General features: G+C 36.2%; 1 protein-coding gene across 2 annotated transcripts in view; it reads right to left on the minus strand.

The window, feature by feature from the left end:
• LOC149467921 (cadherin-19-like) overlaps nt 1-18,008 on the minus strand; it is a 164,387-nt gene that overhangs the window by 18,662 nt on the left and 127,717 nt on the right. For both annotated transcript variants that reach the window (XM_089671069.1, XM_089671070.1), the window contains exon 10: nt 2,451-2,565. In XM_089671069.1, coding sequence (XP_089527195.1) covers nt 2,451-2,565 — 115 coding nt within the window. The remainder of the gene's footprint in view (nt 1-2,450; nt 2,566-18,008) is intronic.

Genomic DNA, 18,008 nt, shown 5'->3' on the forward strand with positions numbered 1-18,008 from the left:
AGGATTGTATTAGTGTCTTTATGCCAGATTGCTAAAATATTGGAAATTTACACTTGAAAATGTCAGAAAAACTGGCCATCCCATCAACAGAATAAAACTCTTAAACCTAACTCCTAAACCTTAGATCCAATGAGCTGTTCTAAAATGAAGATGCATTAGCAGTTTGTTTCTGCCAGGGTTCTTGGTGTGAGCAATTGTGTGGTTTCCATTTGGTGTTTGCGCTGCAGTCACTAGCTTTCAATGTCAGATTGCTTCATAAGAGCACTCTATATTGTGGTTTAAGAAAAAAGCCTGCTAAATTATCTCAGACATCTCTGCAATTTTCTCTTCATGCTATATAACCATCTTGGAGCAGGGCATTGCTGACCCAGCACTGTCCTGCCTTCCTCTGAATTAGATCATGTTATAATTACCTGCTGTGTGCAATGGTTTTGCACTGGGTGGTCCTGAACCTTCTTGGGTCCCCAGCCTCTTGGCTCTATCTCTTCGGTGTGTACCCCTATAGCAAGGCACTTGCTAAGGGGGCACACCTGTGGGCTCAGTCCTGAGTTGGGCTGCGTGTGTCTATTGACACACATAGTAAAGTTCAGCATTGCCCCCTGCTCTCTGCCTACAGGATTTGATTGACAGCAGCAGGAGCTGATGGCTCCCACAACTGCCTCTGCGAGCAGAGAGGGAGGAGAGATCTTCTGCAGATGGGAACAGTGGTAGATCAAGACAGGACTAAGGTAAGTATAAAGGTGGTGTGAGATTGTTTACCTTATTGCAGGGAATACTTTGAGGTAAAAAAATGTCTAGGCTTTAGACCCACTTTAAAAATGAGAAACAAATATCAACATTGGAAACCTCACTGGAAAATGAATGTCATTGGTAAACATGTTTCCTGTCATGTCCCCAAACAGTACTTTCTTCAGACATCTGCAGTTTATACTTTATCAAACTAAGGGCCCTTTCACACTGATCCATTTTTATGTGTTTTGGGGTAAAAAAAAGTGGAAGAAAACTGCATAAAAAATGTATCACTTTAAATCATATGGAATTCACACCGCTGTCGGTGCGGTGCATTTTTAAAAGTCCTGTATGTTGCACCTTTGGTTCGCTTTTCAAGAGCACACCAAAAATGCATCTTTCATTGATTTCTATAGAAAATGCACCAAAACTCAGCAAAATGGAGTGCATTTTTGGTGAATTTTTTGAGTCACATGTTCAAGTTTCACAAGTGCATGATTAGAGTCAGGAGTCCAGAAAATTCAAAATAAATGCATTACAAAATGCAGCAAAAAGGCATATGTGTTTTTACTGTGTTTTTTTTCAATGGACTAGTGTGAAAGCACCCTACAGGAACAGATCACAGATGTACAGATAAGAATTACATTGTAAGCGGAAATTCATTTTTTGGGACCAATGACACTTGAAGTCACAAACACAGTTACTGATAACCTCTTATACAATCACATGCGGAATATATTGAGAGGCATCTTCATAAATACATATCACACACACTGAGGTAAGTCCGTAAGTCCTAAATTAAAAGAATCATTCATATTCTGCTATGCAACTGGATTTAATTGTCTGAAAACTATAAGAGGTATAAACTTTTGCATCTTAAAAGATTAAAGTGGTTGTAAACCTCAGTCATGCAATCTGAACACAACTCAGCTATCTGTAATGTGTTCTTGTCTCTCTCCAAAGCTCTAAGGCTCTATGTACACCGGCTTCAAAATCGCTGATTCTACAGGTGTTTTGCCTCTAGAAGCAGCTCAGTGTTATTTTATGTGTCCATGCACATTAGGGTGACTAGAGCCATATTTTAAGCTCAAAGTTTAAAAGCAGGAAAAAAACCTTTCTGGTTTGCGTTTTTGATTGGAGCTTTCTGGCAGAAAAAAATGCAAAACTTTCCTAAACTAGGCTAAACTGTGTAAAAAGCGCTCCATATCAGCATTTTTTTTCTGCTAAAGGAACAGATGTTTTCCTGACACATAAATTCCGGAGATAAATTTGTGTCGGAGGGGATAGGGGGGAAGAGTTCAGTAGACAGCTTGTCTATTCATATAGACAGCATAGCTCCTGTGTGCTGTGTGGAGGGGGGTGTCCCTTTCCTCCAATCAGCTCTAACTGCAGCTCCCTGCCCCCTCCTCTGTGATACTGAGAAATGCAGAAGGATTTGATCTAAAATTAGAACTTTTAAAGGGATGTGCAAAAGAGAAGACTGCAAAGAAACAAATAAAATGTTTGTAGGAAGATTTTTTTTAATCTCTGTGTATCATCTGAGGCTGATTCCTTCACTGGGTATATGAGAGGGTTTACAAACAATTTAAAGTTGACTGGTTTCTCCAGTTTTGTTCCAGATTTTTTCTCTTCAGTTTTGCATCTCTCTCCCATTATACTGTATTGCAATACATTCATATGGAAATAGGTACACACATAATTGAGTAGATGGCAGTCATTACCTGTGTTATCTATGAGAGTAAAGTTTGCATCACTGATTTCATCAGGAGGTATCATATAATAGAACTGGTGGCCGATTACAGGATCTTTATCAAAGGCGCTTAAGGTTTGCACATGCTAGAAAAAGACATCAGTTGGTTAATACTCTTTGTGCAGAAATATGATGAAATGAACACAATACAGGAAGTTAGGATACTCTCAAAACCTTAATGTACCCTGAGAGGCAATTAAAACAAGCTGATTGAAAAGATAGATTTACCAGGTAAAATAACATCAATGCCTTCATTATATATCTCTTTCAACAATAAGCAAAGTACAAAATTTTTTTTGAAATACTGAAAAGAACATATATTGGAATCCATAAATTGACAGTTAAAGCCACATGTTTGTAATCTAATGCTTAAAAATCATTTGAGTGCTTTGGCAAATTGATCATAAAATGTGCAATTTACATTTCAGCTAAAATATATGCATAATGGAAAATCAAATGGACATATCATGCTATATCCAGAACAAAATATATACACTTTAGTTTGGTCAGTTCATTTAATTTCACACTGTGCATGATTTTATTGATAGTGCAGCTTAAAAAAAACAAAAACAAAATGACCACTTATTTAGCTATGCAGAAAAGTGTATTTACAAAATACACACACTTATGCATATATCATTGTCTGCATTCAAATGTGAGGGACATGATTAAATATATGACAATTTTTAAATCAACATTCTTTTATTCCTTACCTGGAATTTGACTATAAACACTTTATAATTCTTCAATTCCAAAGTTTTTCTGTTTTCTTAAAGAGACTCTGTCATGAAAGGGGTAGGGGGAATACTTCAGCAGGACAAAAGTGCGGACGCACTGATATTCTCTAAAATTCCAAAAAGTAATTCTCCAAAGCTTCTAGTCATTTATGAATTCCGAACTATTTTGACAATCAAAGTTCTGACACTTTCTGGCAGATTCTAGTGTATCCCTGCCCCACACATTTTTGTACAGAAGGTAAGAAGAGGTGGGCTATATTCTGTACTATCAGAGATGGTAAGGTGGGGTACACACTATGAGAAAATCAGACAATCAGTCATCTTATTTTACATGAAGGTGAGTATCGTGATGTAACCGACAATGGTATGAACCTGTTTGAAAATTCTCAAATGACAAAGGCAAACGTTCTTTCTTGTCTGTCATCTCTATGTTTGTTGCCACCTTCTTCAGGGTCATTCTTTGCTTCTGATCATGATTGTTTTTGTTTTTATTTGATTCATTTAATTGTTACTATATGATTACTGCACACATTGAGTGAAACTTGAACATTGTGTTCATATACGATAAATATTTCCATCTTGCACTTTTTTTGTTTTTTCATCTGAACAGTTGGATTCTGCTGTTGAAAGCACTATATTAACAATCAGGTAATCAACTGATCATTCCTTGCACAAAATGTTTCTTTCAATTTTCTTATAGTGTGTACCTACAGTAGGTTGAGCCAATAAGGTGAAGGTCTAAGAAGCAGATGCTCAGCACAACTCCATAACTTCTGGACTGTGCAGTAGACAGTAGTAGTGGTCCTACCATATGCAAAATGTTATGTCATCACATCACTGGAACATGATGTATGATCTGAACTTTCACTAGACTTGTTTTTAACCAAGTGGTAAAAATTATAGGATGAATATTCTACATCCAGAATTGCATAATTGGAATGGGTCTGAATCACTTGCACAAAGCAATGACATTATCCTGCTGATCTCTGCAACTTTTGCAAGCTATTCTCATTTGAGGAATCTACATATTGTTTTGATGGATAGAAGACATTTTATCGGTGCTCACTTGATGAAAAGCAAGCCTGGTGAAAGATCATATATCATGTTCCAGTGATGTGATGACATGTAATTTTGTATATGGTGGGAATACTACTATTGTCTATGCTACAATCCAGTAGTTATGTTGTTATGTTGACCCTTTGTAGTTGAACTGGTAGTGGAACAGTTTCCTCTCCTCTCAAGATATATCCACTAGTGTTTTCTCCTCAATTAGGCAAGATTTTCTTCAGATTAGGATTTAAACTAGCCACGCATGTGACATTGTGCACAATCTTCTTTTGGTTTGCCTCAATGGATATCAATTACACTGATTAAATATCAGGCTGTAAGGTTATGCATTGGTACCCTAAACCAATAAATATACAAGGAAATCCAGTCACAGATAGAAAGACAGGAGGAAGGCTGTCAGAAAAAGATGTAATATGATCAAAATGTTTGAAGATGAAGATGCATTCACTATACCTCTACAACCATAAAAGCTAATTATTTTGTACATGACAACTTCACTTACAAGCTGATTGCAGTTTTAATGCTTGTGACAATCAAAGTCAGCTTGATAGACATAATCCTATGTCTTTCTAAATTCACCTTCAGAAAAAGAATAATCATTCAGCCTCTAGCAAAATTAACTAATTTTAATCATGAATAAAAACACAATCATTTTTATACAATATTTGCATTTTATTATACCAATTATTGTGTCTTTAAATTTGATATATTGTCTTTTTTTATTAAAGCTGCAGAACAATATAGGTAAAATTACTAATAAAAGAAAAACATTAACAAGGGTTGCTAACCCAGTCTTTAAGCTCCTCTTATTTTGTTATATGTTATGTTTGTAATACTGTATGTGTAAATAAGTGATGATGTCATGAAGATATCAGTTAGAAATGAGAAAACATGAAAAAAAATCACCAAATGTGGAATTTCTGAATCAGAAGTCCTATTGAAGGCAATAGAAGTCAAAACTAGGCTCCATAAAAGTGTGCTTTAAAGAGCAGCAAGTGATGCAACATCACACAGAATGCTTTAGGAAGCTTGTGGTATACTGGGTTTTGGAAATCTGAACCACCAAAATAAAGTGAAATGTGGATTTTGCAATCTGAATCCAGGAAATTCAGTTCATAATTTCACGTCATCTGTAATTCAGGATTATCAAAGGAAACTAAAAGAACTTCCAACTTTGCATTACAAAGTCATATTTAGAGATGAGCGAATTATTAAAAAATTCGATTCGGCTGATTCGCCGAATTTGCGGGAGAAATTTGATTCGATGCGAATTTATTCGCTGCGAATTTAACTTATTAAAAGGGTTTCTAGGCTTCAGAGAGCCTTTATATTAGTGCAGAACACTGTACCTTTAATTTAAATGCCCTTGGAGTCTGCTGGGGAAGAAAATTATACTGTCAGTCAGTATGACATGCAGATGAGTGCCGTCGATCTTAGAATCACCGCACACTTCACTCATTTGGGCAGTCACGGGGCACGACGAAGAAGAAGAAGAAGAAGAAGAAGAATGAAAAGAAGAAGAAGAATGAAAAGAAGAATGAAAAGAAGAAGAAGAAGAATGAAAAGAAGAATGAGAAGAGGAATGAAAAGAAGAATGAAAAGAAGAATGAGAAGAATGAAAAGAAGAAGGAGAAGAATGAAAAGAAGAATGAAAAGAAGAATGAGAAGAATGAAAAGAAGAATGAAAAGAAGAAGAAGAAGAATGAAAAGAAGAAGAAGAAGAATGAAAAGAAGAAGAAGAATAATGAAAAGAAGAATGAAAAGAAGAAGAAGAAGAATGAAAAGAAGAAGAAGAAGAATGAAAAGAAGAATGAAAATAAGAATGAGAAGAATGAAAAGAAGAATGAAAAGAAGAAGAAGAAGAATGAAAAGAAGAAGAAGAAGAATGAAAAGAAGAATAAAAAGAAGAAGAAGAATGAAAAGAAGAAGAATGAAAAGAAGAATGAAAAGAAGAAGAAGAAGAATGAAAAGAAGAAGAAGAAGAATGAAAAGAAGAATGAAAAGAAGAATGAGAAGAATGAGAAGAAGAATGAAAAGAAGAAGAAGAAGAATGAAAAGAAGAAGAAGAAGAAGAATGAAAAGAAGAATGAAAAGAAGAAGAAGAAGAATGAAAAGAAGAACGAAAAGAAGAATGAGAAGAAGAATGAAAAGAAGAATGAAAAGAAGAATGAGAAGAATGAAAAGAAGAATGAGAAGAATGAAAAGAAGAATGAAAAGAAGAAGAAGAAGAATGAAAAGAAGAAGAAGAAGAATGAAAAGAAGAATGAAAAGAAGAAGAAGAAGAATGAAAAGAAGAAGAAGAATGAAAAGAAGAAGAAAAATGAAAAGAAGGAGAAGAAGAATGAAAAGAAGAAGAAGAATGAAAAGAAGAAGAAGAAGTAGAAGAAGAATGAAAAGAAGAAGAAGAATGAAAAGAAGAAGAATTCCAGTACAGCAAAAAGTGTATCTGCAGAGAGCTCCGCTATTTCTGACAGTTCTCTGACAGTTCCTTCACATTTACAGCGGTTGAAACATTGTATCTATTTGTTTCAGAATAAAAACATCTGTATCCTAAATGGAAACAAATAGATACAATGTTTCAACCGCTGTAAATGAACTGTCAGAACTGTCAGAGAACTGTCAGAAATAGCGGAGCTCTCTGCAGTGACACTTTTTGCCGGCTGATCGGGGAAAATTCGATTCGTGCATCCGAAGTTTGCTAAAATTCGGATTCGGTGCGCATCGAATTTTTCCTAATATTCGAAACGAATTCCACTTCGCCAAGTTCGATTCGCTCATCTCTAGTCATATTGTCTGAATTTATTGGCCTTGCCAATATAGAAATTTTTCTAGAAAGGATGGGTTAAATGTAATTGTGTAACTGGTATATTGGTAGGTCCATTTGATAATAGCCTGTCTTTTAGGTCAACAGATCTCAAAGGTTTCAACGATTTGTTAAACAAATAGCTGTATATAGCGTCTTTGTCAATTTACATCTGCACATTTTTTGGAATAACAATTCTACTCCCTCATAGTCAATTGACAAATGGGTATAAATTACATTGTGACTATAGTGACCAGGGATGGACTGACCATTTGAAAACTCGGGCACTGCTCAAGGGTCCGGGGTCAGTAGGGGGCCCCATGAGATGCCCCTGGTATCTTTTTCATAGGCTTTTTTGAGTGTGGGCAAGGACACAGGGGCCCCATGATCCCCTATTGCCCGGGGCCCCATGAGTTATCAGTCCACCCCTGATAGTGACTAACTTCTCTGTAAGCTCAAAAGCACTTTAAATTTATGGAGAGGAGAAGAAAGTCTGTTTTTACCAGACATGTACATTTACTACAGGCAAATAGCTCATTCACCTTGGAATGGAACTTTCACTTTGCTAAGAAATTTTCCCATAGCATAGTGAATGCAAAGAAAAGGTGAAATCCTAAGAGTTCAAGGCTGCTCTGTCCCTACAATATAGAACAAAAAGAAAGAAACATCTACCCTGAGACTTTGTTGTAGCCAAAAAAGTTATAATCATAGCTAATGTGAATAAAACATCAAATTTTCTTGCCCCAAAATATAAAAGTATTTTATTAGAAACTCTGGTCTCTATACATGCAAATTTATTTGATAATTGAAGTGCGTTGTTAACTTTGTGGATTACAAGAATACTGCTTGACATTGACAATGACAGCTTGATGCTGTATATACAAACTGTTAAAAGGTGTTAAACTTGCATGTATAGATACCATCCTTTCTTTCTTTTAGTGAAATGAATGATATGAAGCTCTGCTGACTTCCCTCATCCAACCATATGCAAGCAAATACCGGTAGTTTATTTTCCTTGCATGTGATTGATTTTCTTTGCAAAGTTAATCCACTAAGTGAAGGGAAATTCCCTTACAAAGTGAAAATTTCCTTGTAAAATAAACAGTCCATTTTCCTTTAGTTAATCCACCCCTCCCAGTCTAACATGTTTGATTAACATACCTTTGCAATAGACATCACATCAACCTTCTCCCCTGTATGAAGTTTATCTATGATTTGTCCAGTAGTTACATCTTTATGTCAAGCATGATGTGGCTGTCGGATCTCCAAAGCAAATAAACAGAGGGAGTAATTTAAATTTTCCTTTTCATTTGATTCGGTAAACGTCCCTGTCATTTAAGATTTTACTCTTCTAGGGTTGCTTCCTGTTTTTTTCGTAGTTTGCTTGCAGATTTCTGCTTGCAGGGTTAATTCTCCTACTTTCATCATGTTCTGTTGCCCTTGTTTTGTGCATCTCTAAAGAATGTGTATGGTATCCATTAAAGCTTTGCAGGATCTCTTAAGTATATAGGTTCTGGCTGTTCAGTCAAGAGGAAAGGCTTAAATTGTGGTTTGAAAATAGCTCTTTTATTGAAGGATTTATGAAAAAGCAGACTGACAGCACAACAAAATGGAGTTTGCCATCCAAGGGATTCAACAGAATGACACACATTGTTGCAACCATAGGAAATGTGACCTAATGCTCATTAAATTAAAAGTAGCACTATAATGCAGTGTACACCAACAGATATGCTGCAGTCTACTCAATGAAGATGGCAGACATTCATCCTCCCAACAATAGTATATTAATAAATTGTGAGTGAAAGAAGAAATGTTGAATAAATCCCTTATTTTTTATAATATTAAATAGGAAAGAACATGTACCTACTATTTTTATTAAACATACCAAAATTACATTTTTCATACTTAATGCTACAAAGCAACCTTAGTGGGGACAATCAAAGCTAAAATGTGCTATAAAGCACTTTGTTAGTACTGTATTAGGGCACTCATATTCATATTACCTAATTTAATCTGGCAAAAGACCATTGACTATTATCTGCCAGTATGAAAACCTGATGGAGTCTAGGGATTTCTTTATTAATCTTATTATGTTCTGTAAATTTTTATTTACAGACAACAAGATCAACAATCATATGCTGAAAGACAAAACAAGAAAAAATGTCCTTCAATAAATGTATTGACAAACTGTGAAAGGGCCATTGATTTGTACCCTGTTCCCTTGTGTACATATTTTTAATACATTTTGGAATTACTGTGCTCCAGAACTCTGTTCTTCAAGTAGCATTGCTTTTGATTTGTACTACAATAAAGGTGGCCATACAGAAGAAAACCTTCTAAAGTTTTGTGTTTGTTTAAAAATAGTTTATTTGTGCCAAGATGGCCCAAATTAACTATTTCCATTAACAAGAAATGTGACTGCTGTGAATCAGCTACATACTCTATACAGTTTTGTGTTCTGGCAGTTGTACAGAGACATCCAGTTCCATTCTCAGAACAAAACTGATTTGGGCAGGGAGCTGCTGAGTCATTTACAGGATGTCTTGTATTTTTATGAATGCACACTACACTTCCTCTGATTGGCTCAGGTGTGACATTACAATCCCCACCTCAGCTATTCAGAGGAAGCCTTGTATTTGTTAATACATAACACAGCGCTGTACGCTGTATACTTACAGCTTACACAGCACTGACATCAGCCACATTTCTTAGTAAAAGAAATAGTCTATTTGAGCCAGCTTGGCCCAGACAAACTATTCAAAGTAACACAAAACCCATAGTTAGGCTTTATTCTTCCCATATTAGGAGTATTAAATATTACATAAGCAGGTCATACCAAGGAATTGGGTGGTGGGAAATTTTGTCCAGTGTATCCTTTTTTTTGGCTTTTAATAAGCCTGACTCCTTATTACTTTTGACCATTACCTATTGGTACAGAATGATCAGTGGTACCACTACTCTCTATAAAAACAGCCTTTTTTGTAGTCTATATGAATTTGAAGGAAGTATTTCAGGAAAGTCAATAAAGCGAGATCCATTTACACCAAAATTTCCAAATCAGTAAAATCTTATATTGTGAGCTTTTATTAGTGAAAGGGGGATTGCTAGACCTTGGCATCTTTTGCACATCTGAGTCTATTATACATGTGCTTCTACTATGGAGGCTCTCAAAATTTATAGAGTTAGGAACTGCAGAATACCAGGGTGCTGTGAAGAGGCTCGGCAGCTTATACATGTATTTGCAAATGTGTGCAAACTAAATCCCTGCTTTTAACGTGAACTGTTAGACAGGACAATACAGCTGGTTGCAGGCTGGTTGGTAAGTTGAGCTGGGAATTGTTCTCTGTTGTTGTTTGGCATGAGTTGCCCTTCTGTTAGCTCCTTGCTGCAAAGGCCAGTTATAGGTTGGGGCAGTTGCTGTTTTTTGTACTATATCGGTGAACCATGATACACCAGTGCAAGACATTTTCAAGGTTCATCTTATACTTTACGTGGCTTAATTAGGAAAATTCAATATAAGACATTGCAAATTTGTGGCATTTCAAGGTAATTTTGTGAGTCATATTGTGTACCACAGTTCTCTTGTGCAGGGATTATTTTCAGCAAAAGGCGAGAACAGTAGCTCAACCCTAATCGATGCAGCAAGAAAAGGGAAATAATCCTATGAGAAGTAACACAGAAAAGAGAGAGAAAAAAAGAGGCAACAAGGGGAACAAGGAAAAAACTTTAGCCACTTTTCATTATGTAGATACCCAGGGATACTTTGAGTGTTTTAGGACCCTATAACTCCTCTTTGTAAAGGTATTTAGCCCTTTTCCATAGATCCTAATCTCAGTTTATACATCATGTTATTTGCCATGACGGAAATGCATTTTTGATTATCCCCCATGGTCCCACTGCTTTGGAAATTAACTGCATCTAAGCTATGGTTTGGTTAATTGTATTTAAAATGTACCTTGGTAACATAGACAAGTAAATATCCTTGTCTTCAATTGGTATTCTATATACTATGAGATTAGAAATAAAAACCTTAATGCCCTAAGCTACTTTCAAGAAATTAAATTAACTTACACAGTATAACCCTGATTATAGGCTTAGATGCCATAGACTACTGGGATTTTCTCTCATCAACCACAGTTCATTTCACCGACTGACATTGCTGTATTCTGAAAGATTTACCTAACCTATGTTTACTGCTCTTCTCATGGTCATAACCAGTTTGTAAGCTCTCTCAGCAACTGAGATAGTTTAACAGTAATGTGTCGACAACACTGCGAATACTCTTTTTAGTAGAAGGAATAGACCTATTCTCCATCATAACATTCTTTTTTTATTGGAATCTATTTTGAATGCAGTTTTTCCATCCAGTTTGTCTTTTTAAAAGCGAATAATAAGTACAAAACCCCTAAGGAACAGTATCTTTGTATGATTGCTGCATTTATTGTCACTGTAAGAATAGGGCTAAAGTAAGCGATAAATCACTGTTAGAAGATATTATTATTTTTGTTATTAATAACGATTATTTTCATAGTTCCATCTCCTCTGTGCTGCATAGGTGACACATGTGAGTATGGGAGAATCTGATCTGCTTTTGTTTCTATTTAAAAACCATGAATGGCAAGGTTTACTCTGTTATTTTCCCCATCATCTATCAGCTATCACCATGTTCCTTGGCAGCATATTTACATGCAGCCCACTTGACTGCTCCACAATGCTGCTATTCCCCCTCCAAGTCTAAAGTCTAAATGCTGTTGTACAGGTGTTTCCAAGAGGCTGATACCAAGTCAGATTCAAGTACTAACACTGGCTGCATTTAAAACAAACCCAATAAATAGAGCTCACCTAATGGAGGTAGCTGATATTTTTGCATATTATGAATGTCTACATCAGTGGTTCTCAACCTTCCTAATGCCGTGACCCTTTAATACAGTTCCTCATGTTGTGGTGACCCCCAACCATAAAATTATTTACCCAGTAATTATAATTCATAAGTGTCGTTTTACCTCCAATACTGCTGCTTTCAAGAGAGTAGCTGCTTTTAACAGAGTAGCTGCTTTCAACACAGCAGCTGCTTTCTACACAGTAGCTGCTCTTTACACATCGGAAATATGTGTTTTCTGATGGTCTTAGGGGACCCCTGTGAAAGGATCGTTCGACCCCCAAAGGGGTCACGACCCACAGGTTGAGAACCACTGGTCTACATGATTGGTGGAACACTAATGTTCATATAATTGCATAACCACTGGCTCAATACTACTGTGGGGACCAGTGCAAGATTTGTGTGAACAGAAGTCAATTTGCTGTTTGAGTAAAATGGTTGACAGAGATTGAGGCAGACCAGATTTCTTCCAGATGCTGTCAAATTTGGCTAACTTTCCAATGACCTCAAAGTGATGAGAAAAGAAACTAAAATAAAACTTAAAATTTAGAAAACTTTTTAACAGTTTACTTGTCAGTAGTATCATTGTACATATGTTTGTGGAAGGATGCACATTTTAGATAATGGTGAAAGTTCTGAATTTTCTTATAAAGTCTACATATAAATATCTATACAAAAGTAGCTATTATTAAAGAGCAGCCTAACCACAAAGCTTCCAGTAAGTTGTTTGTGAACTTCGATATGAAAGTTGACGTTTGATGTTAAGACAAAGATAACAAGGTTAGGTTCAGCTTTTAGAAAACTTCAGCAGCTGTGTTATTGATTGGATCACAATCTAATTGCAATGAATTGTGTTATTTCAGGACTCATTAAACTGGAAGCTTTGGAAAGAGAATTTTAAAATCAAGCTCTTTCCGAGAAATAAAAAATGTATAAAATACAGCTTTTCAAATTAAAATATAAGGGATCTGAATTTTTTATAACTATTACTTTAATGTTCCAATAATTCATTGTAAGCTACAAATACAGTACAATATCTTCTGTAAACATTTCAGGTTAACTCAGGAACCGCAGAAAACATTTTGTAAGTTTCAAAATATAGGAGAAAGTGTCTAATGTGTACTTTAAGTACCTGTCCTATGCCATCTAGTGTGGGAAATTGTTATAGCTATGGGCAACACCAAAAATCCCAAACATGAGTCAGTTTGGTTTTTCTTTGTATTTAATGTCTTTTTTCCCCTTTATTTGAATTCACCCTTATTTGTCTTCAAGATTAATGATCTAGTGGGTATTTGACAGATCTTTTGAATTTCTTTTAAGCCTAACTGAATCCCCTAGTCGGGCTACATAAACCTTAATTATTTGAGGCCTAGTTTGTTTTTTAAACTGGTAGATGTTGGAAAAAATAATCAAAATAGCTACAGTCTTTTTTTTTATGGCTTCATTGTATTTATTACATACAGTGTCTGTAATATAAGAAAAACTGATGTTCCCTCATTCAAAATATAGACAAGTTGACCAATGCATAGACTTCCATAGACTTTTTTTCTAGTTTAGCATAAAGTAGAAGAGTCTTAAAACACCTTCCAGTTTATCTTGTGCTGCTATGTCTAGTTGGGGAAGTTTATCTTCACTACCTTTCTGAAGAAACAACAGGTAGAGAGAGGAAATCTCTAAAAAAAAATTAAGGGATTTCCCCTCCTTGGTCTGGTTCACACCTATGCAATTTTTAGTGGTTTTTGCGATTTGCAGAAACTCACTACAGTTCATTTAACATGGTTTCCTATGGGACACATTCACATCTAAGCGTTTTTATCCGCTGCGTTTTTGGAAAGGGTAGGGGACTTTTTTCCAGCAGATTACAACATAGGTGTGAACCAGGCCTTAGACAGTTGTCACTGGAACAGGTGTGCCATTCTAAGAGTTACCCTCAACATTTGTTCTGGTGACAGCTGTACAATTTTGGATTTTGCTTTCCCATATTTAAGTATCACCCTTTCTAACTCTATTAACACCCTATGCCATGTGAATTAATCCACCCCTCAGCAACTTAGCATCTCACTACCCTACTGACTGAATGGGAAAATTCAGAAATTACTAAAACAAGGGCAGTAAGTGCTGATATTTAAAAAACAAATACTTGGTATTGTTCCACTTTTTTTATTGCCTCACTTTTTCCCTTTTTGTTAGTATTATAGGTTTTCAGTATATATTGGTTAAAGATGTTCCCAGTTATATTTGATATTTAGTTATTTATACCAATTGCGCAATACTAGTTAGGATGTTCATAGTTGTGTTTGAAATATAAATGGTTAGTGCACATTTATCATATTTTTATACAATAATATTTGTGTTTGTTTATCCTTGTAATCACTGTTGCTAGTACTTTTACGAATATGCATTAACATTGAAATTGTAGAACATGGGTTCTCCCCAGATAGGTGACCTTGAAGAGCTCCTTCTGTTGTTAACAAGTGCAATTTAATTATCGTAAAAACAAAGGTGCTGTCCTATTTCAAACTAAACAATATGAATTAAATATGTGTGTAACTCAACAAATAACATTACTGTGCAAAGAAGAAAAAATATTATTACATGAGATCAATGCAGTCTCTGCAAGTGAAAAGTCCAAAAAAACAATCAATCATAGAAGCAAAAACGTTTCTTTCCAGCAAGCGCAGAAGATATGTGTAAATGAAAAACAGCTCCACCACAGTGACCCCTATCACTTTAAAACTCACTCCCATGTTGTTATAAAAGTGGATGGCTGATTGTAAACACCAAATATAACTCCAGCAGCTGACAGCTCTCTCTCCCATCTAACTCAATAGTCACACCCAGGCCACTCCCAGAGACCTTATTTGACTCACTTAATAATAATAATTTGAATTCTTTGCACAAATATGTTATTTGTTCTATACTGAGTTTCACACATATATGTCATTTATAATGTTTAATTTGAAATAGCGCAGCACATTTATTTTTACATTATGTGAGAGTGTTTTAGCCCACTTTTTGCTTGCAGCTTTATTTGTATACTGGTGCTCATGCTTTTTTATTATAGTTTATAATATTATTGCAACTCTGATAAAAAAAAGATAAAAAAATATTCTTAGCTGCATATGATTGCCAGTTCATAGTATTTATAGTTCAGAGGGCTTCTTTATGAATTACATGTGGTTTTTATTTGTTATAGGGACAATGATGTTATATGATTTATCTCATATATATATACAGTTGTGTCCAAAATTATTCAACCCCCAATGCTGTAAAGGGGTTTAGGGACTATAGTGTACATTTGGAATTGTATTCAGAATCAAATCCTACAAGGACGTTGTAACTACCCAAATGCAACTAAAATGACATCAATTGTTTATGTAATACAGTAGTAAATGGTTCTTATGTGGTTTCTTCATTGCCACAATTATTCAACCCCTTAAAGACTACCACTCTGAAGAACAGAGGTTCATACAGGTGCTTTCCATCAGGTATTGAAAACACCTGTGGATGTCACCGAGCAGCAATCAAGCATAATAAGCACCAATTAGGCAGCTTTAAAATGACTGTGATACTCAGCTCCTTCTAGACATTTACTGGTGTGGTTACAAACATGGTGAAGGCAAGAGAATGGTCCAGGAAGACAAGAGAAGAGGTGATTTCTCTTCACAGGAAGGGCAATGGCTATAAGAAGATTGCAAAGATGTTAAACATACCAAGAGACACCTTAGGAAGCATCATTCGCAAATTCAAGGCAAAGGGCACTGTTGAAACGCTACCTGGTCGTGGCAGAAAGAAGATGCTGACTTCGACTGCTGTGCGCTACCTGAAGCGTAGAGTGGAGAGAAGTCCCCGTGTGACTGCTGAGGAACTGAGAAAAGATTTGTCAGATGTGGGTACAGAAGTTTCAGCCCAGACAATAAGACGCACACTGCGTAATGAAGGCCTCCGTGCCAGAACTCCCAGGCGTACCCCCTTGCTGTCTCCAAAGAATAAGAAGAGTCGACTGCAGTATGCCAAAAGCCATGTGGACAAACCACAAAAGTTGTGGGATAGTGTTCTGTGGACTGATGAAACAAAATTAGAACTGTTTGGGCCCATGGATCAACGCTATGTTTGGAGGAGGAAGAACAAGGCCTATGATGAAAAGAACACCTTGCCTACTGTGAAGCATGGTGGAGGGTCAATCATGCTTTGGGGCTGTTTTGCTTCTGCAGGTACAGGGAAGCTTCAGCGTGTGCAAGGTACCATGAATTCTCTTCAGTACCAGGAGATATTGGATGGAAACGTGATGCAGTCCGTCACACACCTGAGGCTTGGGAGACGTTGGACCTTTCAACAGGACAATGATCCCAAGCATACCTCCAAGTCCACTAGAGCATGGTTGCAGAGGAAAGGCTGGAACATTTTGGAGTGGCCATCGCAGTCACCAGACTTAAATCCGATTGAGAACCTCTGGTGGGACTTAAAGAAAGCAGTTGCAGTGCGCAAGCCTAAGAATGTGACTGAACTGGAGGCCTTTGCCCATGAAGAATGGGCGAAGATACCCGTAGATCGCTGCAAGACACTTGTGTCAAGCTATGCTTCACGTTTAAAAGCTGTTATAACTGTAAAAGGATGCTGTACTAAGTACTAAGATTGAATGTCACTTGGGGGTTGAATAAAACTGATAATGCTGTGAGCACAGAAAAGACATTTGTGGTTATTTCATTATAACTGTTATGTTATATTTGTCTGACCTACAAGTGCCTCTTTAATGTAAATGTAAGCAAGATGACTGAATGATCAAAAGCAATGTCAAACTGGCCAAAACACTCAATTTCAGTGGGGGTTGAATAATTTTGGACACAACTGTATATATATATTACGTTATATATTATACATTATATGTTTACTTAAGACTGATTCCTTCTGTGCGGAGTTTGGTGGTTTAAACTACTCTAAGAAACCTAGAGTTGCCCAACAGACTCTCTACAAACCAAAACTCCAGTGTGGTCTGAGGGTTCTCCAGCTTTTACCATGCTGCAGATAGCTCCCTATTAACCTTACTTTATGCCACTTCATATATCCCACTTTGAGCTAGTTTACAGTATATAACCACACCAATAAGAAATATACAATGGCTCCCTCAACCCCAAGAAAATGTTCTTATAATCTGGTTTTATCCTCATCACCTAAACGTTTGGGACATTCAGAATGATGCCCCTTCCCCTCCTCTCCATTTGTCCCTCACTTTGGTCTTAGATAACCACAAGACCTCCAAAAGGTTTTACCCCCTTCATGACCAGACCATTTTTTGTTATTCAGCAATTCAATACTTTTCACTTTCATAATTTTTTTTTCACGCAAATAGAGCTTTTTTTTGGTGGTATTTGATCACCGCTGGGTTTTTAATTTATTATTACAAAAAAGACTGACAATTTTGAAAAAAAGATTATATGTTACTTTCAGTTATAAAGCATATACATATAAGAAAAATAAAAAAAAATCTAATTTCCTCATAAATTTAGACCAAAATATATTTTGCTGCATGTCTTTGGTAAAAAAAAATCCAATAAGTGTATATTAATTGGTTTGTGTGAAAGTTATAGTGTCTAGAAACTATGGTATATATATTTGAAAATTGATCATTTCTGATGTATTGACGGCCAAACACATTTCTTGAGGCCTGAAAATGCCAGGATAGTGCAAATACCCCAAAATGACCCCTTTTTGGACAGTCGACAGTCTGAGGTATTTAGTAAGAGCCATGGTGAGTTTTTTTAAGTTATATTTTTTTTTCACTTTTTTTACATACTGTTACGAGCGCAGTACAGTGCCATCGTATGACTGGTGTGGTGGTGATCATGTACACTGAACGGTGATAGTATGTTAAAAAAAAAGCTTGACTGTCATGTTTGTTCACTCCACTGGACCACCAGGGTTGTGGGGAAGGCCAAGGGCACATAATCTGGTAAGCTGCAGGGGGGGGTACTCGTTTGTCCCCGTTTCCTGCCCTGTCAGGCCTGTGCTCAAGTCAAGGGTCTGATCGGAATTAAATGGGGA

The sequence above is a fragment of the Staurois parvus genome, unplaced genomic scaffold, assembly GCF_062004578.1.
Source record: "Staurois parvus isolate SC_StPar_1 unplaced genomic scaffold, SC_StPar_1.0 ptg000097l, whole genome shotgun sequence".
NCBI classification, from domain to species: domain Eukaryota; kingdom Metazoa; phylum Chordata; class Amphibia; order Anura; family Ranidae; genus Staurois; species Staurois parvus.